This window comes from Panthera uncia, unplaced genomic scaffold (assembly GCF_023721935.1).
Source record: "Panthera uncia isolate 11264 unplaced genomic scaffold, Puncia_PCG_1.0 HiC_scaffold_614, whole genome shotgun sequence".
NCBI classification, from domain to species: Eukaryota; Metazoa; Chordata; class Mammalia; order Carnivora; family Felidae; genus Panthera; species Panthera uncia.
The window spans coordinates 5,155-33,021 of record NW_026059775.1 but is presented as its reverse complement, the minus strand read 5'-3'; the positions used below and the strand labels follow the sequence as shown (position 1 = coordinate 33,021).

Here is a 27,867-nt window from a genome sequence, read left to right as displayed (position 1 = left end):
ATCCATAGAAGGCTCTGGAAAGGATCTGGTACTTCATATTGTCACAGAGGAGCTTCAGGGGAGCCCTGCAGGTGGAGGAAAAGACGACACTTAGGAAAGACCACACAGAGCCCAGGTTCCCTGGGGAAGCACAGCTTTTTGCCTGTAGGGAGCAGATTAAAACCAGTCAGTTAAGGGGACTGGGGGCGGGGGAACTATTATTTCTACCCATACAGCATCACTGCCACTTCCCCTAGTCTTTGGGGTCACTGCCTCCCCAACACTCTGGACTGCAGTTTGGATGAGGCTGATTCTACCCAGTACCTGACTCAGGTTGGAATCACAGTCCTTGAATAAGAGGTGGTCACGTGATCCAACCTGAGCCAATGAGAATGAGCCCTGAGACTTTTGTTGGAACTACAGGCAAACAGACCCATTTTTCTCTGTTCAAGCTCCTAAGCCAGAGGGATATAGGACAGTGGCTGCTGGGATCCATTTTTGCCACTCCATAGGAAAGGCCTGCCTGAGAATGAAACCACCACAGAGGCAACCAGAGGCAAGAGTTGAAGAAACAGAGAGATTTCTGTTTTGAGCATCTGGAGCCAACCATGCCTGAAGTCACCATGCCTCTGGTCTTCTCCATCCTGTTGTGATTTCCTTTCGTATTTGAACTAGTCTGAAGTGGTTTTTCAGGGACTTGCACCAAGAGTTCTGACTTCTCAAGTGGCCCAGCTGAACCAAACTGAGCCAAACTGCGATTCAGAGTCTGGCTGATTGCAGAGGTGATGCCTCAGAGCTCCTCCTTGTGTGGGGGGTGGGTTTGGGGGCTGTTTTGGCTGAAAGAGGAGAGGGGAGTAAGGGCCAGCAGTGTTGGGGAAATCGAGGACTGCTGAAGGGAGTATTGTGCATGCTTGCAGAGAACAGGATGGAGGAATAGTTGCATATTTTTCTCAGGACCTCCTGGGGGCCACCCAGCAAAACCCAGGGAGACAGGAAGGAGGCATGGTTAATGTCCTCCAGTTACACGCAGGGAGGCATTAAACACGAAAATCACCCTCACTGTCCCCTCAGGTTGGTCGGGTGCAGACTTGCTCAGGTTACCAAAGAACAGCATCACACTGACCGTCCCACAGTGGACTTGGCTATTGAGAAAGGTAGTGAGTGCCCCATCACTACAGGTGTGCACACAGATGCCATGAGAGGGGATACTAGGCTGGAGCTGCGTTTTTCAATGGCCCGCGGACCACCACCCCAGGAATTGCTTGGAATTTCTCCAACATGTGGATTCCTGGGCCCCACAGAGACCTCCTCAATCAGGACCCCAAAGGAAACTGTCTTGGGATCAGTAGGCTTCCCTATCTCCCCCCGGTGATGCTGATGCACATAAACAGGTGAGACTCTTGTTATATTAGTGCTTCTCAAACTTAAAAGCACACACGTGATCTCAGGACCTTGTTAAATGCAGATTCTGCTTCCCTAGGTCTGGCAACATGGACTGAGAATCTGGCCCAGCGATGCTGCGGCAGGTCCGTGGACCATGCACTGAAAGGCAGGCCTCACATGACTTCAAAGATTTGATGCCAGCTCCCATGCCAGCCCCTATGGCTTCAGACTAGACCACTCACTGGGACAGAGGCCCAGCAAGGAAAAAGGGATTCCATTGTCCCCGGCCAGGCCAGGCAAGGTCAGTGGGAAGCAAGACCAGTCACGTGAATGCACTGAGTAGCCCTGCAGACACACAAGCTCTATGGGCGAGGGAAGAGATGATCTGGGGATTTAACTTTATCCAATAAAATAAGTGTCATTTTCTCAACATTCCCATGTACTGGGTACCAGATGCTGGCCACTTTAGACCAGGGTGTGATTTGTCTTACGACAGCTATATACACCAGGCATTTGTATCCCCATTCTGTGGAGGAACAAACTGAGGCATGTGTGCTTGGCATTAAGTAATATTTGGTGTCACCGGGCCCTTTAATGGGCAGCAAGCAGAGCCCCGAGCTGACCCAGGACAGACACATAGTACGCATGATAAATAAGTCTTTGCTGTAAGAAGCCACTGAGATAGCAGGACTGTTTGTTACTGCAACATAACCTTGTTTATCCTGACCGATACATGTAAGGAAGCTCCGCTAGCTAGGACTTCACAAGGCTAGCCTTTGACCCAGACCTGAGTGATTCCGTAGCCTACATCCCTCCTCTGAATTCAGTGCTGGGCAACAAACAGGTGCCTACAAATCTTCTGCAAATCTTTCCATTCCCTCGACCCATGGCGTAAGCCCCTCATACCTCTCATGGTTGCAGCCATTGGTTGAGCCACCATCGGCGGAGCCACTCTGTGAACAGGATGAGCAGGAGGATTTCCGGGGGCTGGGTTGCCATAAGGGTGGTAGGTTGCTCACGGAGACATCCATCAGGTCCTGGGGGGCTGTGGTGGATAGAAGGGATGGGGCAAGAGCCCCAGTTAAATCTATGTGGGTCACGGAAACCTTACCCCGAAGCAAGCAGCTCGCCCCTAGGCCAGCACAGGGATAGGGAAAGACTCTGAATGTGACAGCCAGAAACAGCAACCCCAATCATTATCTGACCCAGATAATGGCCTTTGAGCCCACCTGATCCAATGAAAGCCACCAGCAAGATTTGGGGCCCTTACCAGATGGGAAGTAAAGAAAGGAAGAAAAAGGAAGAAGGTGGGGTGGGGGGGAGAGTGAGGACAGAGAGACAGAGAGAGAGAGAGCACACGCCAAGAGCCAAGAAAATAGACCCAGTGCCACAGCAGGAGGCCAAGCCTCACCATGTTGTCATTCAGCTGTCCTTATAGGAGACTGACAAGAAGGAAGAGGGGCCTGCTGGGGGTTTCTGGGCAAGGCTGATGATCCTGAGTCCCCCGGGGTAGACTCTCTGGGAGAGAGAATCTCTAGCAGGGAGGCAGAAGGGAGCCTAACTCAACAGATGAGGCAGGGCACCCAAGGGCAAGGGACCCAGAGGAGGCCCCGCTGATGAGGTTGTCTGCACTGTCCATCAGCCTGAGCCATACAGCTGTTCCATCAACGGGTCTCAAGCAGGCTGGCGACCGCCACCCAGCATCATGTTTGCTGAAAAGCCACATGCCAGTGTCCCAACCCGATCTACTGATTTAAAACCTGCTAGAGAGAGAGCCCTTAAGTCTGTATATCAAAAACAATTTTGATAACAGCAGCCACATTCGAGAACCAAGAGAGCACAACTGATCTCCTAACACTTGGATACTGGGGTGTCCTGATCAAGTGCTCCCAGGACACAGCACTTAGATTTTCCCTCACTGCCTTCTTTCCCAGCTCCATGGAAACCGTGGCATCTGCGGGGCTGCAGGACCAACACGACAGTGACACATGTGTTACAATTTCTGTCGTTAATTTCCTGGCTTCGTGACAGCTCCAGACAGGTGCAAAAATTTTATTTTCTCAAGGACAGGGCTCGGTAAACATTTTCCATCAAGGACCAGGCAGTCAACATTTTAGGGCTTATGAACCATTTGGCTGCGATCGCAGCCACTCAACTCTGCCTTCAGAATGCAAAAATAGCCATGCTCAAGATGCAGAGACATGAGCCCGGGTGTGTTCCAACAAAACTTTATTTATGGACGTTGAAACCTGAATTTCAGATCATTTTCACATGTCACAAATATTACTCTTTTGATTTTTATCGATTAATAAAAATATGTGGAAGCCATTCTTGGCTCATGGGCTGCACAGAATGAGGCTGGCTCCGGCCTGTGGGCCCTAGTTTGCCTAGGAGATTAAGAAGGGTTCACATCGACCCCACCAGCCACGCCTCCTCAAGGATGACCGGTAATCCCTGGCCTCTTCCCTTGGGCTGCAAGGTCGGGGGGAGGGGAATGGTTGCCAAGCCCATGCCACTTGTCATCAGCACTCAGTAGCCGACAGGGCCCAGCCCTACCCACTGACAGTGTAGACAGCTGTCTTCACAATGTCACATAGAAAGCTCTTCCCCAAGGTGACTCACAGATGAGCTGGCCAAGAAAGCATAGTGAGCCCCTGTAAAATGTTCTAGAAAAGTATCCCCAGTTCTCTGCTTCCCTGATCGATTTCAGCAAGCTGTGGCAAGGCTGCCTGCACCCCAGCCCCTCGCACTCCACAGGCATCGCCAATGGATCCCTTCACCACGGAACCCCTGACATCCCGCACCGGGGAGGCTGGACAGCGTGAGGGCATCGGTCTGTCTCCCGCTTCCCTTGTTGGGACCAAGACTCAAATGACAACATGGCAGAGGTGGCCGGCACCCAGCCCCAGGGTGAGAGTAGCCCACACGTTACTGGGGGGCTGCTGCTTCGGACCCGGCACGGGGAAGGTGGCGTCCCATCTGGCTCGTGCCCACTGACTGCCCCTGGCCACCACTAGCACCGACCGGCCAGCAGGAAACACCGTCCAGGCAGGGCTCACGGAGACCGGGGGAGTGCTGCCCAAGCGGTCGGGAGCAACTTGAGACACAAAACAGAAAGCACCAGTGAAACGGAATGTCCGCGGCGGGCAGAACACTGACACAGGCGAAGAGCCAATTCCTCAGGGCTGAACCTCTCCCCTGCCCTGCTCCACACGGCTCCGTGTTTATATAGTGCCTACTATGTGCTGGCTGCTGTGCGGGCACAGGATTGCCCTATCGTCCTCAATTGCCCCGTGAGGGAGGCCTCTCTTCTCCCATTCTGCAGAAGGGGAAACTGAGGTTCAGAATGAGCCCCAGCCCCAGCGGGTGGTAACTGGCATAACATTCCTTTCTGACTGAGGTCCCCCTCTCTTTCCGCCAACAACAGCTATCACCTACTGAGTGCAAGTACTACCACTATCCCCTTTTGCAGATTCGGGAACTGAGGCACGGAGCATGGGAGCAGCATGCCCAAGACCGTCCAGCTAACAAACGGTGGGGCTGGGATTCCAACCCAGGTCGTCAGACCCCGAGATCCTATTCAATACTCTCTCAACCGACATTCCCCCGACACCACCCTTGCTCTAGACCAGCAGCTGTCCACTGCGGCACTTTTGGCACCTTGAGGACATCTGGCGATGTCTGGAGACATTTTTGGTTGTCACGACCTGGGAATTTGCTAGATGCTGCTGGCATCTATCTAGTGGGTAGACGACAGGGATAATGCACCAGACCCCCCACCCCCACCCCACCAAATACACAATTATTCAGCCCAAAATATCAACAGTGCCGAGGCTGAGAAACCCTGCCCTAGACCAGCTCTGTTCAACAGGAATCCAACCTGAGCCACATGCTTACTTCAGAAGTTTCTAGAAGCTGCACTAAAGGGGGGGGGGACCAGATGAAATCAATTTCAACAATAACTTCTGTTTAACTCAGTATATCTGTAATGTTACCATTTTAACGTGTAATCGATATAAAATTACTGAGGAGGTATTTTATATTTCTGTTGGTTTTTCTAAGTCTTCAGAATGCAGTGTGTATTTTTTATTTATTTATTTTTTAACGTTTATCATTTTTGAGACAGAGAGAGACAGAGCATGAACAGGGGAGGGTCACAGAGAGAGGGAGACACAGAATCTGAAACAGGCTCCAGGCTCCGAGCTGTCAGCACAGAGCCCGACGCGGGGCTCGAACCCACGGACCGTGATAGATCATGACCTGAGCCGAAGTCGGACGCTTAACCGACTGAGCCACCCAGGCGCCCCTGCAGTGTGTATTTGACACTTAAGGCACAGCTCCATCCGAACTAGATGCATTTCAAGCGCTCGGGAGGCGTGCGTGGCTCACACCTGCCATCACAGACAGCATAGACAATCTCAGCAACACAGGAGAATGGAAAGGCCCTCTTCTGACTCCGAAACGGGCTCCATGTTTCAGAACTGGTCTCTGCCTCCTCTGTGCACAAGGACCATGAGACAGAGGCAAGAAGACACTGAAAGGGGGTTTAGAACCATCTATGGCCACATCATCCTGCCCACAGGGCAAAACTCTTCTCCCTTATTATTGAAGGCAGGCATCTGCAAACTTTTTCTATAAAGGCTCAGACATGTAAATATTTTTGGCATTGTGGGCCTACAGTCTTGGTTACAATGATCTCACTCTGCTGCTGTGGTGTGAAAGCAGCCATGGACATGCTGTCTGTGAATGCGTGCGACCGTGTTCCAATAAAACTTTATTTACAAAAACAGGCAGTGGGCCGAATTTGGACCACAGGAAGGAGTCTGCCCATTTCTGATTTAGGCACTTCTTCAGAAAGGACTTCATTGTCCTCAAAGGTGAAAACCATAGCTCTGGGGTTCAGGGCCCTGAGAAAATCAACCAAGCAGGGGGCACCATTTCCACGTGGGCTGAATCTGACTGAGCTTGGGCATGAAGGGGGTGAAACCACAGTGTCAACCGATCCTGGTCAAAAACAATCTGCATGGAGTGGTTGTGAGAGGTACAAGCTCTGGAGCCAGGACACCTGGGTTCAAATCCCAACCACGCCGAGGATTAGCTGCGTGGCTCTGGACCAGTTTCTTAACCTTTCTGTGCTTCAGCTTCCTCTTCTGAAAAGTAGGCGATGGTGAAGACAGTGGCACATGCCTAGGAGGGCCATGGTGAGGATTAGCATTGCATTAGGTGCCTGATACATCATCACACTGACTCCTCAGAATATGACCCTGGGTGGGGAGGGTCTGTAGAATGTCTCCCCATTCTACAGACAAGGAAATGAGGCCTGGAGAGGGCAAGTCACTTGGCCATGCTGCAGTGGCGGAGAGGTGAATGCAGTGATGTGTGCTTTACTCAGCCAAGGGCCCTTTTGCTCCCAGATGACACTCAGCAACGTCTGGGGACATTTCCGGTTGTCACAGCTTGGTGGTGGGGGAGGGGGCAGATTTGCTGCTTGGCCATTAGTAGCGGGAGACCAGGGATGGCACTCAACATCCTACAAGGCACATGACACCCCCCCCCCCCCAAGAATTATTCCATCTACAACATCGGCAGTGCTATGAGTGAGAAGCTTTGTTCTAAATAAACTGAGTTCACTGGGGTTTCCTCACAGGCAGATGAGAATTCAAGTGCCGGGAGTCTATCTGGGAGATGTTTCCAAGAAGCATGGGTAGGCGAAGTGACACGAGAAGGCAGAGCAAAGGGCTGGTTACCGCTCAGATTACCACTATGGGCAACTGGTGCTTGATCTCCTGGGGGGGGAGGGGGCGCTCTGGGAGACATGCAGACACGCATGTCAGAGCTTTCTTACCGGGGTGGGGGGTGAGGGAGTCGGGGCGTTTATACACTAATTCCTGCCAGTCGTTGGCTGAAGGCTGCTCCAGGGAGGATCCTGGTTCCTGGACACCTCTACCCCACCCCCACCCACAGGCAGAAGGGACCCTCAGGCAGAGAGACACTAAGGATGGGAGTCAACAGGAGAGCCCGCAAGGAGGGGTGTGGGTGGGCACTGCCAGCGTCTGTTCTGCTGGCACACGGAGAGCCCCAACACACTAACGTGGACACTTCCCAAGCAAGTAAGACCTCTGGCATCCAGCCTGGCTCCCAGCAGAGCCTACAAACTATATGTTGGATGAGCCTCTCTGGGGAGCAGAGACAGGGCTTCCCGGGAAGGCAGACAGGGGGCATCTGGCCCCTCTGATCATTCGGCTCTTGGGGGTGCTGTATGAACCTGGTACCGCTGACAGGCTGGGACGGCTCCAGACCCCGAACCGGGGTAGGAACGGATGTAGTAATGAACACTTCAGGACACTCTCAGGCTCCTAGTGATGCAGAAACACGAGGCTTTGGTCCTAACTGACCATGAAGGAATGAATATATGGGTGAAGATGAGAAACCAACCTGAGCAATATAAGACCTTACCACCAAGCCTGCCCCACATCCCCAGATCCCATTGAGCGGTGAACAAAAGCCAGAGCGTGAAGCGACCCGGCACGATAGCAAAGGTAGGCTCAGAGCCATTACCCATCAAATGGAACAACAGGACTACCAAGGGTAAAATAAAACGGGGTTGACAGAAAGCACCTACAGCTTAATACTGAGTTGTTGAAACAAGACATCCACATGGTGCTTAATAAATGCTGGGACTCTGGGGCACCTCGGTGGCTCAGTTGGTTGAATCCGACTCTTGGTTTCAGCTCAGGTGGTGATTTCATGGTTCTTGAGTTCGAGCCCTGCATCAGGCTCTGCACTGAGAGCTCAGAGCCTGGTTGGGATTCTCTCTCTCCCTCTCTGCCCCTCCCCAGCTCGCTCTCTCTCCTTCTCTCTCTCTCTCTCTCTCTGTCAATAAATAAATAAACATTAAAATTTTAATAAAATAAAATAAAATAAAATAAAATAAAATAAAATAAAAGAAAAGCCAGGCCTCTGAGAACTTTCCAAATACCAGTTCATTTGATCCAAATAACACCTCCGTGGTAAAGACGACCTTAACGGTAACAGTCTCCACGAACCAAGCATCTATGTCACGGCAGTCACTGTCCCAAGTGGCAGACATATATTAGCGTCTCGTGTGCCAGGGCCTGGTGCTTTGCCTCCTGCCTTTGCTGTTTTTGACCATCATGTATTGAAGCCCTACTGTGTGTGAGACTTGATTCCAGGGACTTTACATTGATCACCTCATTATCTCACTGAATCCTGACAACAGTAGAGTGAAATAAAATACCAACAACCACATAACAGCAGCTAGCATGGACGTGTTCTGTGCCAAGGGCCTTCTCTAATTTAGTCCCCACAAGGGCCCGACGATGCAGGTGCTATGTTAACGTCCCCATCTTACAGAAAAGGAGACCAAGGCACAGAAGGGTGAAGTGACTTGCCCCAATTCAACCAGGATTCCAGAGCCCACTCACTACCCCGTGGTAATTCCTGCTCCAGGTTCACCTTTGTTAAGCTCAGTAGTGCGTGGTTCTCACTGGGGGGAAACCGAGATACTAACATCCTGGTTTCAAGTCCCTGCCCCCCCCCACCCCCCCCCCCCCCGCTGGCCCCAGAACCCAGACCACCTGTCCACAAGCCCCAAACACCTGGAGTTATTTTCATGTTCAACTAACAGGTTAGATTTCGGGGGCCCAGAGACTGGGAAGCTTACCGAATTCAGACTGCATGCCGGGATAGATGATCCTGAACACGTAATCTGTGGCCTCGTCATCTTCCTTGTCCGAAGACGTGGACTCAGCAGAACCCTGAGGGCTTCGCTTACGCAGTTTGGGAAATACTTTGCCCTGAAAGCACAATCCGAATGCATAGCTCTTGGGATACATCTGTCCCCACAGTCTGTGTACGGCCTGAGGGTCTCAGTGGGGTGTGCATGAGCCCACAAAGCCAGGTAAGGAGTCATGGGCAAGAACGACCACCCTGGGGCGCCTGGGTGGCTCAGTCAGTTGACCATCTGACTTTGGCTCAGGTCATGATCTTGCAGTTGGTGAGTTTGAGCCCCACATCAGGCTTGCTGCTGTCCGCGCAGGGCCCGCTTTGGATCTTCTGTCCCCCCCCCTCTCTGTCCCTCTCTTGCTCACACTCTCTCTCCAAAATAAATAAAACGTTAAAAAAATTAAAATAAAAAAAAGAATGACCACTCCCCACGGCTGACCCCGCCCCCATCCCAGCCTCCCTGGGGCCCCCACGGTCACTCACCTTCCCCCGCTGAGACCAGAGTGGAGGGTCCAGCTGCCCATGGGGGAGCAGCCCATTTTCCAGGCACGAGAGGAACTGCAGGAGGTGCCCCCCCTTGGGGAAGCGGAACGGCGGCCTCTGGATCCCGTCCTGGCTGACCAACACCACTGTGCCACCGCTGTCCACTGCCACCGCGACCCAGCCAGAGGAGACCCGGCAGAAAGTCACTATGGGGCATGGGATGGGGGTCCTCCCGGCAAACACATCGCCCTGGGCATGCCAAGCCAGACCCGTGGACCTGCTCCAAGGCTCTGGGAAAGGCCTGGGCAGAAGGTCAGGGGAAGTTTTTACCTTCCCAGAGCCCCTCCCATCCCACCGGCCACTGCTGCAGACTGGGAACTATGGGATATGGTCCAGAAGAATGTGGTCGCCTCCCCTGAAATCACCCACCAAGGGGAAACACCCCATGTCTCTCAAGTACCCTCTGTGCATCAACCTGACCTATTTTTGTATGGAGGCTTTCAGACCTACCCCTTCTCAGGGCAGTAGTGACTTGCTAGCATGTATTGAGCACTTACTGTATATAAGCACAGCACATGAAAGGCAGTGTGTTATTGGAATACCCAAAATAGCCCTATGAGGTCTATCTATTATTGCCTATTTTACAAATAATGAAACTAAGGCTCAGAGAGGGTACATGACTTGCTCTGGGTCGCACAGTAGAGTCTGGATCTGAACTCAGGTCTGTCTCATTGAATAAGCTTAATGTGGGGCAGCTGGGTGACTCAGGTTAAGTGTCCGACTTTGACTCAGGGCATGATCTCATGGTTCATGACTTTGAGCCCTGCATCAGGCTCTGTGCTGACAGCTCAGAGCCTGGAGCCTGCTTCGGATTCTGTGTCTCCTTCTCTCTCTCTGCACCCACCCCTCAAAAAATAAATAAACATTAAAAAGGTTTTAAATAAGATTAATGTGTCATGCCTTGGTAGAGTCCAGATCCCTTGCTTTCTACAACAGAATAGCCCTCTGCTTGTTCTGAGTGTACCTTCTTTGAGCTCCGGGTTTGAGTCGAAACTCTGGAGCTTACAGGCTGTGTGACTTTGTGCCAACCTGCTTAGAGCCCTGCTTGGCACATCATAAGCGCTCCATTAAGTGTCAGCATCAAACACCGTGGGTTTGATGCTAAGTCCTGAACCTAGAACAATGCCATGAGTAGGTGCTGTTGTGATTCCATTTTACAGATGGGGAAACCAAGTCTCAGAGAGGTGAAATCACTTGTTTGAGGTTGCACAGGTAATGAGGAGGTGGGAGCAGGCAGGGGAGCCAGAAGGAACACCCCCACCCCGTGCTCCCCTAACAGTCCCTACCTTGCTGGTGGCAGTGCAGGTATACAATCTCCTCCAGGCGGATGGTCATGGCATAGTCCCAGTAGACGCTGGAAGGGGAGGGATGGTTAGTTCCGCAGGATGCCTGCTCACTTCATCATGGGGAAGGGCCCATGAGGCCAGAAGACCACACCCATGGGCTCCTGAACCCTTTTCACTAGGACCCATCTGTCCCCAACATCTGTATTCAAGACTTCCCAGAATCTACCTTGCCTTCTTCTGGTCCCAGTACCCCAATTTTCTGAGGAACACACTTCCCTTGCTTCCATCCATGTGGCTGAGGCTGACTCCACCCACCCTCTATGCCAGGATTCCAGGAATAGCCATCTGATCCAGGCCTGGCCGATCAGCACATTCTACTGTTCCAGCCACAGTGATTGGTTCAGGGATGGCCCCATGACCCAAGCAGAATGAATGAGACTCAGTTGTTGGATTTATGCCTCTCCAAAATATCAACATTAAAAGTTTTCTGCCCGGGGGCACCTGGGTGGCTCAGTAGGTTAAGCGTCTGACTTCAGCTCAAGTCATGATCTCGTGGTTTGTGAGTTTGAGCCCTGCGTCGGGCTCTGTGCTGACAGCTCGGAGCCTGGAGCCTGCTTCAGATTCTGTGTCTCCTTCTCTCTCTGCCCCTCCCCCACTTGTGCTCTGTCTCTCTCTATCAAAAATAAATAAATGTAAAAACAAATTTTTTTTAAATTAAAGAAAAATAGTTTTCTGCCCAGGGGTGCCTGGGTGGCTCAGTAGGTTAAGCGTCCAACTTCGGCTCAGGTCATGATCTCACTGTTCGTGGGTTCGAGCCCTGCATTGGCTTGGAGCCTGGAGCCTGCTTCAGATTCTGTGTCTCCCTCTCTCTCGGCCCCTCCCCTGCTCACACTCTGTTTCTCAGAAATGAATAAACATTAAAAAACAAGTTAAAAACAAAGTTGGGGCACCATGGTGGCTCAGTCAGTTAAACCTCCAACTTCGGCTCAGGTCATGATCTCATGGTTCATGGGTTTGAGCCCTGCATCGGGCTCTGGGCTGACAGCTCAGAGCCTGGAGCCTGCTTTAGATTCTGTGTCTCCCTCACTCTGCCCCTCCCCTTCACACTCTGTCTCTCTCTGTATCTTAAAAATGAATAAAAGTTAAAAAAAAAATTAAAAACAAAAAGGTTTCTGCCCACACAATCCTGGGTGTAAGTCCAAATAGCAAACAGGGCCTTTGGGTTGTGCTATTTGACAGAAGACACTTCTGTGTATGGAGAGCCCCTGAAAACCCTTTGAGTTCTGGGAAGATCATGTTGTCCAGGCCTCTCATTTGATAGAAGGGGAGACTGAAGCCCAGAGACAGGGAGAGACAGACACACCCCAAATCTTCCAGCAGGATGAGAACCAAGCAAGCACTTGGGCCTAAAACGTACACTTATCCATACACCTGTTTTATTGTGGTCTCCTTCAGTGTAAGGTAAATACAGTGGAAGCTCCGAGAGGGTAAAGATTTTCCTCTCCTTCTGTTCATCTGCTATGTTTCTTGTATCCAGTACAGTGCCTGGAATGTAGCGGGTGCTCTGTTCAGATCTGATGACTGAATCCGGTAACTTCCCTGCTTTGCTTCACAGAGATTATCTAAGCACCTACTTTGTGCTAGGATCTGTGGCAGCTGCCAAAGAGAAGACATGAGTAAGACAGGTGCCTTGCCTTCACGGAACTGAGGTCTAGAAGCAACAGCTGATATACAAATAGGCACAGATTTATTACGTGTCCGCGATTCTATAAATGCTACGAAGGAGGTTCAGGGTTCCGTGTGATCCAGATTCAGCTGGGAGGGGTTGCGGAAGGCCTGAGGTTTAAGATGAGTCCGTGGAAATAATGCCCCAGGCCAAGGGCATCTCCTGGGTCCCACGTTGTTCCTCGGTGAGGGCTTCTTGATCAAAAACTCTGGAGTCTAGCTAGAGCTGAATTATATGGCTCAGCCTAGAACCAACTCTACCTCCCACTGACCGTCTCTGAAGACAGATGGCCGCCTCTGCACAGGAAGTGGCTTAGAGAATGGTATTAATCACACCCAGGCCTCGTGTCACTCACACTGAAGCTTAACATGAAACAGAACACAAGAACAGTGTTCTGGTTATGTTCCTTGAAAGGAGCCCTTATTTTATATAAAGCTGCCAAGACTCCTCAAGCTGAAATAATCAGGTTGAGCCTTCCCTGTGTTTGGGCTCCTCCTAGGGCCATCCCTAATTGTGCGGGAACACACAGGATTGTAGCAGGGGACCCTTGGTTTCCGTGTGTCTTCGGCGTGTGACTCCAAAGCCTTTGCTGAGTCTTGAAAATCCCAGGGTCACAGGAGACACAACCCTGGACCAGATGCCCACCAACCAACACCTCCAGCTTTCCTCCCTTACGGAGTGATGGGAAGGACGGCAGCAGATGGGGAATATTTGCCATTTGCAGGCTCCCAAGCTCTTAATTAAGATTTTTCCCTTTGGGTGGTGTTTGACCAGGGCCTGCCTAATTCCCGTATTAGATTCTAAGATTCTTCTAGTTGGTCTCCAGATCCTCCTAATGAGTTACCCATAAGGCCATAGCTGCAGGGGTCTGGCCCAAGTGGCCGCAACAACCAGACAGAGCAGCGGGCTGGGGCAGGACACAAAGGACAGAGCACACACTTCCCTGTGCCAAAGGGGGAGAAGGACCCGGCGCCCTACCTCTTCTCATAGTCCAGGTCCCCCATCGACCCGTTCATCAGCTGGTTAGGCGTCCATTTCAAGGTCATGACGTCAGCTGTCTGGTGTAGAGACAGGTACCCTGGCACGGCCTCCATATCATCCCTCTGCAGAGAGAGGAGGGCATAGGCTTGGTCAAAGTGCCAGAGTCACAGTGGTCATAGGCCCTGGGCCGTCTGACTCAAGGAGGCATAACCAGATCCAAGGGGTTGGGTCATGCCCTCCAAGGCTACGACCATTTGGAAGATCCTGTACCTCCTTCCAGGGGGCCATGCTAAGCAAAGCAGTCTGCAGCCAACCACCCAGGATGGGTTCTAGAGATGCAGCTCTGAGAGCTGCCCCCTGCACTTTCACACTCCCACCCACCCCCCAACCAAGGTCCAGGAAGCCCTGCTGCAAGGGCAGAGCCGGGGACTCTTTAGAGTCAGGAAGGGGCTCTATCCCTCTTTAATACCACGCTCTCCTTTTTAAAACAACGTTTTAGGGGTGCTTGGGTGGCTCAGTCGGTTGGGCGTTGGACTTCGGTTCAGTTCATGATCTCACAGTCCATGAGTTCGAGCCCCGCGTCAGGCTCTGTGCTGACAGCTCGGAGCCTGGAGCCTGCTTCAGATTCAGTGTCTCCCTCTCTCTCTCTGCCCCTGCCCCCGCTTGCACTCTGCCTCTCAAGATAAAATAAAGACATAAAAAATTAAAATAAGTAAATAAATGTCTTATTTATTTATTGTGTGTGTGAGAGAGAGGGAAGAAGGGTAGAAGAAGAGGGAGAGAGAGAATCCCTGGCAGGCTCCGTGCTGCCAGCGCAGAGCCCAACGCAGGGCTTGAGCTCACAAACCATGAGATCATGACCTGAGCTGGAATCAAGTCAGACGCTCACCTGACGGAGCCACCCAGGCGCCCCAACACCACCCTCTCCTTGACAGGAGTCATTTACCTGGCATCATTTTGGCCAGTCTTAAGGGAGAACAAGAGGGCAGCCGAGTTCTATGCCCCAACCACAGATGTTATCCTGAATCTCCTCCTCCAAACACCCACACCATACTCACTGCCCAGCAGCCTGACCCTCTGTGTTCCCCATGAGCCTGCAGAACTTCTCAGCGGCTCCCTCTGCTTTATCCCAGGTGGGGTGTGTGTGTGGGGGGGGGTCTCTCCAAGCCTCACAAATAAAGGACGCAAATTCACCTCAACGACATGTGGAAATGGACAGCCAACATTTACCGAGCACCTAGCATGTCTCAGCTTTACCCACACTGTCTCAAGTTAGCCACTCGTGCCTGCAGCCCCATGACGGAGCACTGCTGCCCTGGGTCATGAACGTTTTCCATGTTTTCCTGTACCTGAAGTGTGGATGTATCTTACAGCAGGTGGCATCTCACCATCGTGGCACAGTGGTCATTGCCTGACCTCCTGCAAACTCGGTCCTAGTTGTTCCTATGTTGTTACTTCACATGCGGAGAACAGGTGCTATTTTAAACGTCTTCAGAAAGATTAGACGGTGAGTCATCTTCGACTTCAAAAGTTTTTGTGTATGCAGAAACATGGGCAGCAGAGCAGTAGAGCACTGATTTGATATTGGCAGAGGAGACACATTATTCACCACTACAGCCATGCCCACAATTCCAGATGGCCTTGCAGAGCAACAACCAAGGACATGCACTTGTGAGAAACGCTGGGCCTCCTACACTCCTGATCAGAGGTCAGCAAGCTTTTTGTATAAAGGGTCAGACGGGGAGTAATTTTGGTTCTGTGAGACATACAGACTCAGGTGCGACCACTCAACTCTGCTGTTACAGTGTGAAAGCAGCCATACACGATAGGTAATGGGCACGGCTCTGTTACAATAAAACTTTATTTGCAAAAACAGGTGGAGCGCTGCATTGGGCCCATGGGTTATAGTGTGTTGACCCCTTCTTTGGATGGAACAGTAAACAGTATTTGGGGGTGCTTGGGTGGCTCAGTTAAGTGTCTGACTCTTGATTTCGGCTCAGGTCACGATCCCAGGGTCATGGGATCAAGCCGCACATCGGGCTCTGTGCTGGGCACGGAGCCTCCTTGGGATTCTCTCTCTCTCTCACTCTCTCTCTCTCTCTCTCTCTCTCTCTTTCTCTCTCTCTGTCTCTGTGTGCAAGTGCACATGCTCTCTCTCTCTCTCTCACAAAGAAAAAAAAAGAAAACAGTATTTACTAGAAAAATACAAGCAGTGATGACTCTAAGTCAAAAACTGATATAGAACATTAAACCCTGAAATGTGAAGAAATTTTAGGACTGTCTTAACTAATGAATGTCAGTTATAAGTTCCCTTATGCATAGTTAAAAAAGCAATGTATGATTTAAAAAAAACCCTTTTACTTTTTTTTTTAAGTTTATTTATTTACTTCGAGAGAGAGAGAGTGAGCTGGGAGGGGGCAGAGAGAGAGAGGGAGAGACAGAATCCCAAGCAGGCTCCACATTGCCAGCCTAGAGCCTGATGCAGGGCTCGATCCCACAGACCACGAGACCATGACCTGAGCCAAAATCCAAGTCGGACACTTCAACCACCTGAGTCACCCAGGCACCCCTAAAAAAAAGCCAAAACTCCTTTTATCCAAATCAAAGAGCTCAAAGAACTCTTTCAAAAAGTGTCAAAATTTCCAAGTAATGAGAAAACATCTTCTAGAACTTAGTATCGTTTTTTTACTTCCTGATGGTTATGTTTAAAAATGGAGCATCTTAAATTCATAGCTTCTTAGATGTGAGGAGGTAGGATCTTGTACCCATTGTGATGTGGACATTAAGGCTCACAGGGAGAAGTGACTCGCTCAGGGTCACCCCGTGATCACAACTGCGACCACAGAGCTAGAGCAACTGGCAGCTTCCTCTGCTTCCTCCCAGCTGAGCCCAAACACCACACTGATCCACACAGTCTCAGGAAGGAAAAGGCAGAGGGGTATCTACTCCTTGAGGGTAGGGGTTTCGTGTGCCTGGCTCACCACCCATCTCTGGGGCTTGCACCAGCCAGGCCTAGAGGTGATTGATAAATGATTCAACTCCCACATCGGGCAGCCTGAATTCAAAGCATGACTCTGCCACTTACTCCCCCCTGTGCACATCTCAGCGTTATCATCTTGGATGACACTACTTGCATCAAATAGTTGCTGGGAGCTTTAAATGAGTTAATATAGTTAAAAGCACTTATGGTGCTTGACACAAAGAAAGCACTCCATAAATATCAACTGTGAAGGGGGCGCCGGGGTGGTTCAGTTGGTTGAGCGTCTGACTTCAGCTCAGGTTGAGATCTCACAACTCGTGAATTCAACTCTGCATTGGGCTCTCTGCTGTCAGGGTGAAGCTCACTTCGGATCCTTCGTCCCCCTCTTTCTGCCCCTCCCCCATGCATGTTCTCTCTCAAAAATAAACATTTTAAAAAATATCTCAACCATGAAGATATTTATCCTGATATCCCAAGCATCCAGCACAAGGAAAGCTCAGTATAAGTACTTGCTGAATGAGTGAGTGATAACAAAAGAGAATGGATGGATGGACAGCTAGGTGGACAGGTGGGTGGAGAGATGGACTGGAAAATAAATGGATAATTAAATAGATGGATGGACAAATGGATGGATGCAGGTGAAGATGGGTGGATGGATGGATGGATGGGTAGGTGGAAGTAAACATGGGTAGGAAGATGGATGGATGGATGCGTGGATGGATGTAAAGATGAGTGGATGGATGGATGGATGATGTAAAAAAGGATGGATGAATGGATGGGTGGGTGGATGGAAGTAAACATGGGTAGGAAGATGGATGGATGGATGGCTGGGTGGATGGATGGATGGATGGATGGATGGGTGGATGGATGGATAAATGGATGGATGGGTAGATGGATGGACGGAAGTAAACATGGGTAGGAAGATGGATGGATGGGTAGATGGATGGATGGAAGTAAACATGGGTAGGAAGATGGATGGATGGCTGGGTGGATGGATATAAAGATGGATGGATGGATGGATGGATGGATGGATGGATGGATGGATGAAAACATGGGTAGGAAGATGGATGGATGGATGGATGGGTGGATGGGTGGATGGGTGGATGGGTGGATGGATGGATGGATGGATGGATGAAAACCTGGGTAGGAAGATGGATGAATAGGTGGGTGGATGGATGGATGGATGGGTAGAAGTAAAGATAGGTAGGTAGGTGAATGGATGGATGGATGGATAGAAGCAAATGTTGTCATATGGATGAATGGATGGAGAGATGGAGATGTGGATAGATGGATGGATGAATGGATCAGCAGCCTGGAACAAGAGGGAACTCCTCCTGTACAAACGGAAGCCAGACCCCCTGTGGAAGATCTGGGTCCCAGATATCTCTCACCGGCTGAACCAGAACGTTGTTCTTGCCATAGAGGAGCGTGGCCCGGGAGTTCTGGTGCAGGGACTCAACATAGTCACGGGCAGAAAGGGATGGTCGGTCGTCCATGCTGCCACTTGAATGTCTCTTCTGGATCTGGCAGGGTGAGGGGAGGTGGAGGGTGAGGCCTGCGGTGACCCTCAATGTCCCACTGCATTCTCCACCTCCACACCAAATCTGGCACTGAGCCCAACTCCCTCCCAAGGCCCCAGAGTCCACCCCTACTCACACAGAGGGCTGGACGCTTGGTGGGTGAGTCCTGCCGCAGGTGCGAGCTGTGGATGCGGTGCCTCTGGACAAGCTCGTCGGCTGAGGGGTCAGTCCAGAAGTGATCTGCAGTCTTCATCTTGGTGTACTCCAGGGCACAGGGCCCCACTGTGGAGCATACAGGGGCTGGGAATCCATAGCCCTGAAAGTCCACCCTCCTGTCTACCCCCAGATGGGCCACCACCTTCACTGCCTCTCCCCTCCAGCCAGTGAGTATGCCCCAGGGTCCTGCTAAGGAGAGTCCAGCACAAGACCCTGAGAGCAAGAGCCAGGGAACAGGTAAGTTTTGATGGAGAAGGCTAGAGGGAAACGAGAGAGGCCCTTAGGAGATGCACCAGTGAGCCAACATCAGAGATCCAGATGAAGCTCAGAGCCCTGGACCACTTACCCAACAAAGACGCAAGGATGGGGCCATCCACCGGGTCCATCAGGAGGGCTTCCTTCTCATAGTATTTACTAGTAAGAGAAAAGGACAGGCAGGTCTGGATGGTAACCAGCAGAGGGCGCACAATTGACACTGACCTGATGCTTAAGAGCAGACTGAGTTCAGCCTCCCTCTTGTTACCCAGTTAACGCTGTAAGCCTCAAATGTCCCATCTGTAAAATGGGGGTAATAAAAACATACATCCTAGGGCCGTCAGAAGGACTTTAGAGGGGCACCTGCATGGTTCAGTTAAGTGTCTGACTCTTGATCTCAGCTCAGGTCTTGATCTCAGGGTCGTGAGTTCACACCTCACATTGAGCTCCATGCTGGGTGTGAAGCTTACTTAAATTTAAAAAAAAGAAAAAGGGACTTTTGAAAGAGACAACAGATGTGGGCACTTAGTACCATGCTTGGCACTAACTGCTTAATACATGGCTGTGATACAGCCTTAATGAGAGTAACAGGAATAGTAATTAGAAGGCTGCTTCTGGCTGCTTCTATCAGCTTCTATCACATCTTCCATTTCAGGCGCCAAGTGGCTTGGGAGCTCAGATGATGTCAGCTCTTCTAATATTATTGAGGCAATAAAAGGCTTTTTAGCTGTGGCGTGTACGGAAAAGCTATATTAACAGGACTTCCTGCGCGGATAACTATGTGGATGACGCTGGCCTGACGTGCTCGCAAGCGCCCCCTGGCTTCTGGCTCTTCAAAATAACTTGTCATATGGGCAAGACAATGTTTGTGCTGAGTGTTTTTGGGTTTTGCTTCTTTGTTTGAGTTGTTGTGTAGTGCCTCCTAATTCTCTGCAAACTCCTACAAGCTAGGAACCGAATTTTAGAGTTGGAAAGGACCTTGTTCTACCTTCCCAAGGGATGTCAGGCTCAGAGAGGGTAAGTGACTTCTTGGAGGCCACAGAGCAGGTGGATGCAAGCTATACCCAGCCAGCTTGGGTGTTCCCATCCTACAGCAGGGGTCGAAGAACACAGGATCTGCAGCGAGGCAGACTGAGTGGGAGGCCAGGTCGGCCACTCCCACTCTCACTGTGTGTCCCTGGGCATGTGACGACCACCCTCTCTGAGCTTTAGTGTCCTCAGCTATAAAATGACAAGAATGACAGAACTCACCTGCCCAGGTTGTTGGGAGGATTAAATATTGACCTGCTTTTACAGCAACAGCACAGACTCTGACACCAGGGAGTTCTTGCTAAGGGGTGGCAACATCACTGTAATTTGACCCCAGAGGAATCTTCTATCCACCAGGATATCGGCTGAAGCCGAACGGACATGCTCTGTGCATCCTCAGCAGCAAGTTTATCCATTTTGGTGTCAGATCTGAAGGTAAAACTTCAAGGCACTTTCCACTCTGCCACTCAGTCTCTATGCTGAAAACCAGCACCGTTGCATGATCATAAACCCTGGAAATAGTACCTTAAAAACTAGCAGGGGGGACTGGGGGCAAGATGTGACCATCGAGGGTAGCTCGAGGGAGCTTCTTTGGGGTGGTAGGTTTCACTGGAACAGTTCTATGTTGTGACTGTGGTGTTGGTTATACAGAATTACAGACTGTATTTATACTATGAGTATAATACATATACATATGTAATTTTTATTAAATAGTTAAATAATATATATTTAATTAAATAATACATATATGTATTTATACTGAATTTAACTATGCTAAAATTCCATAGAACTAGACAGAAAAAAATGAGTGTACATAAAGACTAGTGAAATCCAAATAAAGCATGTAGTTTAGTTAACAGTATTGTACCAATGTCAATTTCCTGTTTTGGTATTTGTACTATGGTTATGTAGGATGTGATCACTGAGGGCAGGCGAGAACTCTTTGCGCTAATGTTACAACTTCTATGTGAATCAAAAAAATAAAAAGTTTAGACAAAAAAAAAATAAAGAGATAGTTTGGCATTGCTGCTCAAATAAATTACTCATTCCTTCTACCGACTCATTCAGCAGAAAACACAAGGTCATATGCCAAAGGCAAGAGCTCCGGAGGCCCGCACCCTGAGGGCACGGGGCAGAGACGTATCACATTTTACTAGAAGGTGAAGAGATTAATTGGACTCCAGAGCCTGGATTTCTTCCAATTTGTCTCCTGCCTCCTGGCTTTGCACCTGCTATTCCCTTGGCTGGGAACACTCTTTTCCCTACCCACTTCACCGGGTTAATGCCTACGTGCCCTTCAAACTGATGATTAACTGCCATGTCTTCTAGGATTCTTTTCCTGACCACCCAGAGGAAGTTAAACACCACCCACCTGACTTGGAATACTCACCACATATTACCACAATTACTATTTTCCTGTTTTCCCTGCAACTATGTGAGGTTTGTGAGAGGAAGGACTCTGCTCTCTCCTTTCATATGTATTTTCCTAGCAAACAGGCAAAGAATAAAAGGTAATCATAATACCTACTGCATGTGAAGATGTGGTTAAACAGGCACTTTCATATACCGGGAGATGAGGAGATTCTCAGATAGTTCCCTCATCGTGTTTTCTCCTTCCCACTCCCCCTGTCTATCTCTCTCTCCCCATCTGTCTATGGCTGGAAGGAGTGTTAGCCATGAAGAGTCTCAGGTTATACAAAAGCCCACATTCTTCACTGGCTCCTCTGTGCTCTTAGCATAATATCCAAGCTCTTAACATGACAGTTAAGACCAACGTATCTCCAACATCTCAGTTACTGCCTGGCACATGGTAGGTGCCCATTAAATATTTACTGGATGAATGAATGCATGGATGAATGCTTGCCAAGAGTACTCACAGTCTAAAACCTTTACACCAGGTTAATCTGAGCTAGAATAGAAAATGTAAAAAAAGTATCATACATTCCAAAAACACTGTGTACTCACTAACTCCCCTTCTCACCTCTTCTCCAGAATGGCAACAATCCCTGTCCCATTTATTAAAAGAGCAGCAGAGACACAGAGAAGCTACATGACTCTTCTAGGACCACAGTTAGCAAGTAGACTGTAGGCTTAATGCATGGGAGGAAAAAGATCCCTAAGATTGCAAGATCCTTGTTCCTCAGTCCAAATTTGAAGATCCTATATTATCAGGAAGTACATGAATAGTCCCAGGTTCTAAGCTGAGCTCATTTAGAGGCAAACATCCAGAAGGCCTTTATCTAACTGCTTTCAAATCAAGTGCACGTCAACAGGAGAGAAAAGAAAGTTGCTTTGTGCCATAGGGTGCAGTTCCCAAAATGGCCAGAAGGTGGCGCCAGAGCACGCCACGGCGGCTGCTCTTTCTCACTCACCTGCTGTTTTCCACCAGGTAATGCACAATTTTGTCCAGGACCTTCTCAAACAAAGCAGTGCGGATCCACAGGTGCTTGATGGCAAGTGGGGACAGGCTGGGCAGCTTCGGCAGCTTCCGCACATTCTCCTGGAGGCCCTGAATCTGGTTTCGCCTTCAAGACCAGTACAGAAGGAGGAGGAATATTTGCAAAAAAGGAGATCCAACAGGACCAATGTGCAAACAGCAAAATGCCCAACCTCTCTAGGGAATGAAGGAACGGCAACTAAAACAACAACAAAAGCCCACATTGCTCCTGGCAAGTGGGTGACATGTTGAAAAAATGAGAACACCCAGTGAGTGTGAAGATGCGATAAAACAGACACCTTCATATACTGTTGATGGGCAAGCCAGATTCTGATAGCGGTACTTCTCTTCATCTCTCTCTCTCATTCCCTCTATCCCCTTCCCTCTCTCATGAATGAGCGATTGCATGAATGAAATGAATGGCTCTCCCTTACCACCTGGCATGGGTATCTCTAATTCCTCCATGAGAAAGTCATTCCCGATATTACGGAAGGCCCATGGAAATCGCTCCCTTTCGGAAGTTATCAGCAAACACTTGGGAATTTAGCATACGGACTGGAAGGCACCTTGAAGACCAAGTGGCTGAGGAGTCTGATTCCGAAAGGGAGCCGGTGACGCTAAGTCCACAGCCTTGCCCGTCCCACAGTTCTGGCCAGCAGCTCTGGGCCGGCACAGCCTGCAAGGGAGGGAAAGGACCATCTCCCACCCGCTGAGGTGGAGTGATCACCCACGGCACACACAGCATGTGCGCCTCTCTCTCCCTTCTCTTGCCCGTCACACACACGGCGAATCAATCCACACATTCTTTCCCGGGAAGCCCAATCACGGCTCCGGGATCTTTCACAACAAGGTCCTGTGGGCGGCTGCTAGCACCAACGGAAGCTGAAACCTCTTTGCCAGCCCTGACCAGGCTCCAGACCGCGGCTCTGGCGTAGAGTCAAACTGTGCGGTCGGGACTCTGGTGGGAGGTTCTCGCGTACATGCCCTCAGGCCCTGAGCCCTCCCCCCAGGAAATCAGCCCTCCAGGCGTGTGAGTGAAGTCACCATCCCCCTTGTTGTCTCAGTGTCAGTATCTGGTCCATGCAGATGGAGACCACAGTAGTTTCATTAAACTTGGTCTTCCTGCATGTGGAATGGGTTTGGCTAACAGCAGACACTCATTCAACAATCATTTCTTGAGCATTTTACCAGGTGCTGGGCACTGTCCAGACACTGGGGACAAAATGGGGAATAACAGATTTTAGTGGCCTGTTTTCGTGGAGTTCAGAGCCAAGGAGGAGAGATAGACAACAATCAAGTAAAAAGTACACAAAGGAATGAATAATTAGAGGTGATGATAACCACAGGAGAGAAATACACAGAGTGATATGTAAGAGAAATGGGGTGAGGGTTGGAGTTTATCCTTAACTGGGGGAAAGCCTGAATGATGACAAGGCACCAGCCCTGGAAGATGAGGCGTGTGAACCGGGTGGTAGGTAGAGCATGTGCAAAGGCCCTGGGGTAGGAGAGTCTGGCGGGTTTGAGGAGCGAAAGCAGAGTGCAGACAGTGCCAGGAGGTGCGGGTTCTGGCAGAGCTCAGGGAGGAGCCTGGACTGTCCCCTGCGGGAACGCTCCAGCCCATACCCCATGCTCCGCACTCACGCGCTCTCCATCAGCTGTTCCAGGTCCTGCACCTTGCGGCTCAGCTCTTCGGCCGGTGGGAAGTTCTTGCCCACTTTCATGAAGAGAGCTGCAATCTTGTTGCTGCGCAGAAAGCCAGCCGCCCGCCGCCGCAGCCCATGCAGGACGCAGGCCTCTACAGCCGCTGCAGGGACACAATGGTCAGCAGGCCCTGCCCTACCCGTGCTCCCCAGCACCCAGCCCAGCCCAGGTCTTCAGCCACACAGAGGCGCCTTGGAGAGCGGGGCGCCCCAGAATCGCGAAATCCACGAAAGCATCAAAGGAAAATCACGTACGTCTCTCTGCCTTCCACTCCCTCAAAAGGGAGGAGGAGAGCTTAGCAGTTAACCTGTGTTTGCTGCCCGAGGTCAGACTGTGTTCATATCCTCTCCCAGACACTAACCAGCTGCGTGACCTTGGGCAATGACTTCCTCTCTCTGTGTCTCAGTATCCTCATCTGTGAAATGGGGATAGTACGAACAGGCATCTGACATGGTTGCAGCAAGCGAGGTGGGGAAAATGCATGGCAAGCGCTTCACATAGTTGGGCACAGAGTGAGCGCTTTAGGGATGTTAGCTATTACTCCTGTCAGTGAGGGAGGGGAGGCTGACCACAGGACTGGTGGGCTTTATCTGGGCTGAAGAATCACATGATCGTCACCACTACTGTGATTCCAGGAACAGCTAACATTATGGATGCCATTCCATCTCTGCCACAGCCAAGGAAGAAAGGAACGCCATCTCCATTTCTCAGATGTGGAAACTGAGGCCCTAAGAGGGGAACTGAATTGCCCAGGGCCACCCAGACGAGCTGGGATCCAAACCCAGGTCTGAGCCCAAAGTGTGCTCACAACACTTGTGCCGCCACAACGGATCTGAAGAGAGAGGACTGTCATCATCTTCCCATGTCTGTGTTTCCCCTGGACACCCCGCCCAGCCCTGCTCAGAGCAGGAGACCTGGGCAGTAGCCTGGGCTCTATCACTAACTTGCTATGTGACCTCAGGCAAATCGCTTTCCCTCTCTGGGCCTTAGTGTCTTCCCCCCCCCCCCCCCCCCCCGGGAAACAGTCCCTGTGCAGGCCATTCTGATGGCCCCAGTCTTATTTCTGGTACTTTCAGCAGCACTTTATTGAGTATTTTTTTATCTTCTGTCTTACACAGCAGACTGGGAGGGAGCTCACTCTGGTATATCATAGGAGCATAATCGATGTTGATGGAAAAACTGAGCATATTATAAGAGCTACTCCTTATTGGGTATCTGCTGGGTGTGAGACCAGTGTTAAGGTTTACCTTACCTAATCCTTGTGGAAAAAACCCAAGAAGTGAGCGTTCTAGTTACTGTGACTCCACAGAAGGAATACTCCAGCAGTCTGAGGGTTAAGAGCCTGGCCAAGGTTATGTTGCACACAAGGAGAAATACTGAGAGGTTTGGTGCAATTGCTTGTCTTGGTTTATTTTTGTTGGCAATTATTTGACTTTTTTCAAAACGTTATGATTATAGTTTTTCTTTTAAGGACGGTCCACGCCCAACGTGGGGCTTGAACTCACAACGTTGAGCTCCAGAGTCACGTGCTCTACTGAATGAGCCAGCCAGGTGCCCCAGCGATTACTTGGCTTTGAACGGATGCCCACCCTACTGCCTAATCTGCCCATGGGTTTAATATATTCTGGGTGAGCCTCTCTGAAATATCTTCATTTTTGCTTGCACACACTACACTTTTGTTTAGACTGCAATAAGTTAATTAACTGTTCAAGCACTGGAGACATGCCTCGAGTCTTTCTGACAATGGCTCGTAAGGCACAATGGAGCAGAGACACCACAGGGAGCCCCTGCAGGCCTCACCCTGCAGTAACATCACCCTTCCTCCCTCATCCAAACACTGGGGTTGGAGTTAGAGAATCATGATTTTTATCCCATTCTATTCCTCTAAATCTTCAACAGGTGAGCATGGTCGCACACTCTGAAGTATGCCTACTATTTTCTTTGCAAATAAAGATGCCCAGGATAAAAAAAAAATTAGCATATGTACATTCTCATGTTAACATTTATGCGTATATACACATGTACATATGCAGACTTATATATATATATATATACACCTATATATACACATACAAGTATATAAACACACACACACACACATATATATGTAATTTAAATAAACATATCTCACTTTCAAAAGAAATTTGGGGGCGCCTGGGTGGCTCAGTCGGTTAAGCGTCCGACTTCGGCTCAGGTCATGATCGCATGGTTCATGGGTTCGGGGCCCGCATCAGACTCTGTGCTCACAGCGTAGAGCCTGCTTGAGATTCTCTCTGTCTCTCTTCCTCTCTCTCTGCCCTCTCTCTGCCCACACATTCTCTCTCCAAATAAACTTCATTTTCTTTCTTTTTTTTTTTTTTTTTTTTTTGCCAAGGTCACCCAACAAACAAATGGCAGAGGAGGGATTTGAACCCAGGTCTGCCTGGCTGCAAAGGGGCTAAACTGATAGCAGTGGGCTCCCAGGTCACAGCATGTGCTCCCATGGGTAGTGCCTCCAGCCATCTGGATGAAGCTGAGGGCCGACCAGGTCTCCTCGCTCTGGCCTCTCCTCGGAGCCAAGAGCGCGAGAGGGGAGATACAGCACGTCCTCCATTGCGAGACACTCCAGTCATGGAATGAAAAGGTTTTCAGGCAGAAAGAAACATTCCTGCTTATACATACACATGGATTAGAAGCTGAACCCTGACTGTGGGGACACGTAAAACATGTGTCTGTAGCCATTGTGGAAGGACAGTTAAGAACCTGGCAGCACGGTTATTTATTTCTGGAATCTTGTGAGCACAGCTGGTTCAAGGATACAAGTTAAGCTCCGAGCCCTAGGCCTGCCTCCTCTGCTGAGCCAGCTGGACATGATCCCTTAGGATGGATCAATGGCTCCCGATTCCCTATGTCTTTAAAGCCCATCCATCCTCCCCCTTCATTTGGCAACAGCCACAGGCAGGGTGAGGAAAGGGTGCAGAGTCTGTCGTCAGATGCGAGACCAACGTCATTAGGGAGATGGGTAGCTGTGAACTGAGCCCACACGAGGGGAAGGCAGTCCCTCCAGCGTCAGCAGTGACTAACTCTTGCTGGCTATACAGGCCATTCTTCCTTTCTTCTCTCGACTTCTCCGTGGTTCCAAATTCCCTCACAGAGACCCCCCGGGGATCCAAAAATACCTTCAGAGTCACAAAGTCAAAACACGGTGTGAGAATCCTTGCACAAAGACGCCACTCCCCCAAGGCAGCCCACAGAGAAAGAAGCCCCTTTCCAGGTCAGGGTCCACGGACTCACCACAGAAGGAGATGATGTGGCTGCTGTCCTCGTGGACGAACTTCCGTGTGACTGCCTCCTCCATGATCTGCTTCACCTGGAAGGGCAGAGGCAGTTGGACGGGGAGACCCAAATGCGACCCAGGGTGCGGTCATCCCCAAGGGCCGTGTCGTCCTTCCTGGCCCTCTGAGGCCATCTGGGGTGCTTTGATAACTTCTCTCCTTCCATGCCCTCCTCATGGCGCCTTCTGTAAGTCTGAGGCCTGGGGCCTGTGAGAGCATCATGTTTTACTGAATTATTTCTTCAGGCCCTCTGCCTAGCTGGTTCTTCTCAGGTGTCACACGAAATGTCATCTTCCTTGAGCCCCTTATCTGACACAGCCCTCCCCTGACACCACTCACACCTCGTTACAGTCCCTTCTGGGTACATATGCTATTCCTGTCCTGTTTACTTGCTTACTATTACCTTCTTCTAAGATATAAATTCCCTGAGGCCAGGGCCTCACCTATCTTGTTCACTTCTGTATCCATAGAGACCAAAACAGTGCCTGGCACATAGCAGGTGCTCAATAAATATTTTTGGAAGCAGGGAAAGAAAGAAAGAAAGAAAGAAAGAAAGAAAGAAAGAAAGAAAGAAAGAGAGAGAGGGAGGGAGGAAGGAAGAAAGAAAAAAAGAAAGAAAGAAAGAGAAAGAAAGAAAAAGAAGGAAGGAAGGAAGGAAGGAAGGAAGGAAGGAAGGAAGGGGAAACAAGTATATAAAAGAATCAGGAAGGTATAGTGATAAATCAGGCCTGGAATCTAGCAGCTCTGGGTTCCAATCCCTGCTCAGGCACC

General features: G+C 50.2%; 1 protein-coding gene across 1 annotated transcript; it reads right to left on the bottom strand.

Moving 5' to 3' along the window:
- Window positions 1-27,626, bottom strand: LOC125918268 (small G protein signaling modulator 1; the record flags this gene model as incomplete). The annotated part of the gene is made up of 12 exons (XM_049624283.1): window positions 27,056-27,626; window positions 23,723-23,885; window positions 22,017-22,169; window positions 18,707-18,774; window positions 18,281-18,426; window positions 18,016-18,147; window positions 13,642-13,766; window positions 10,938-11,005; window positions 9,592-9,755; window positions 9,047-9,179; window positions 2,269-2,407; window positions 1-65 (listed from the first exon to the last, which is right to left on the bottom strand). Coding segments are annotated over exons 1-12 (1,420 nt in total), but the record flags the coding sequence as incomplete, so codon positions are not given.
- Between the last annotated feature and the right edge of the window lie 241 nt (window positions 27,627-27,867).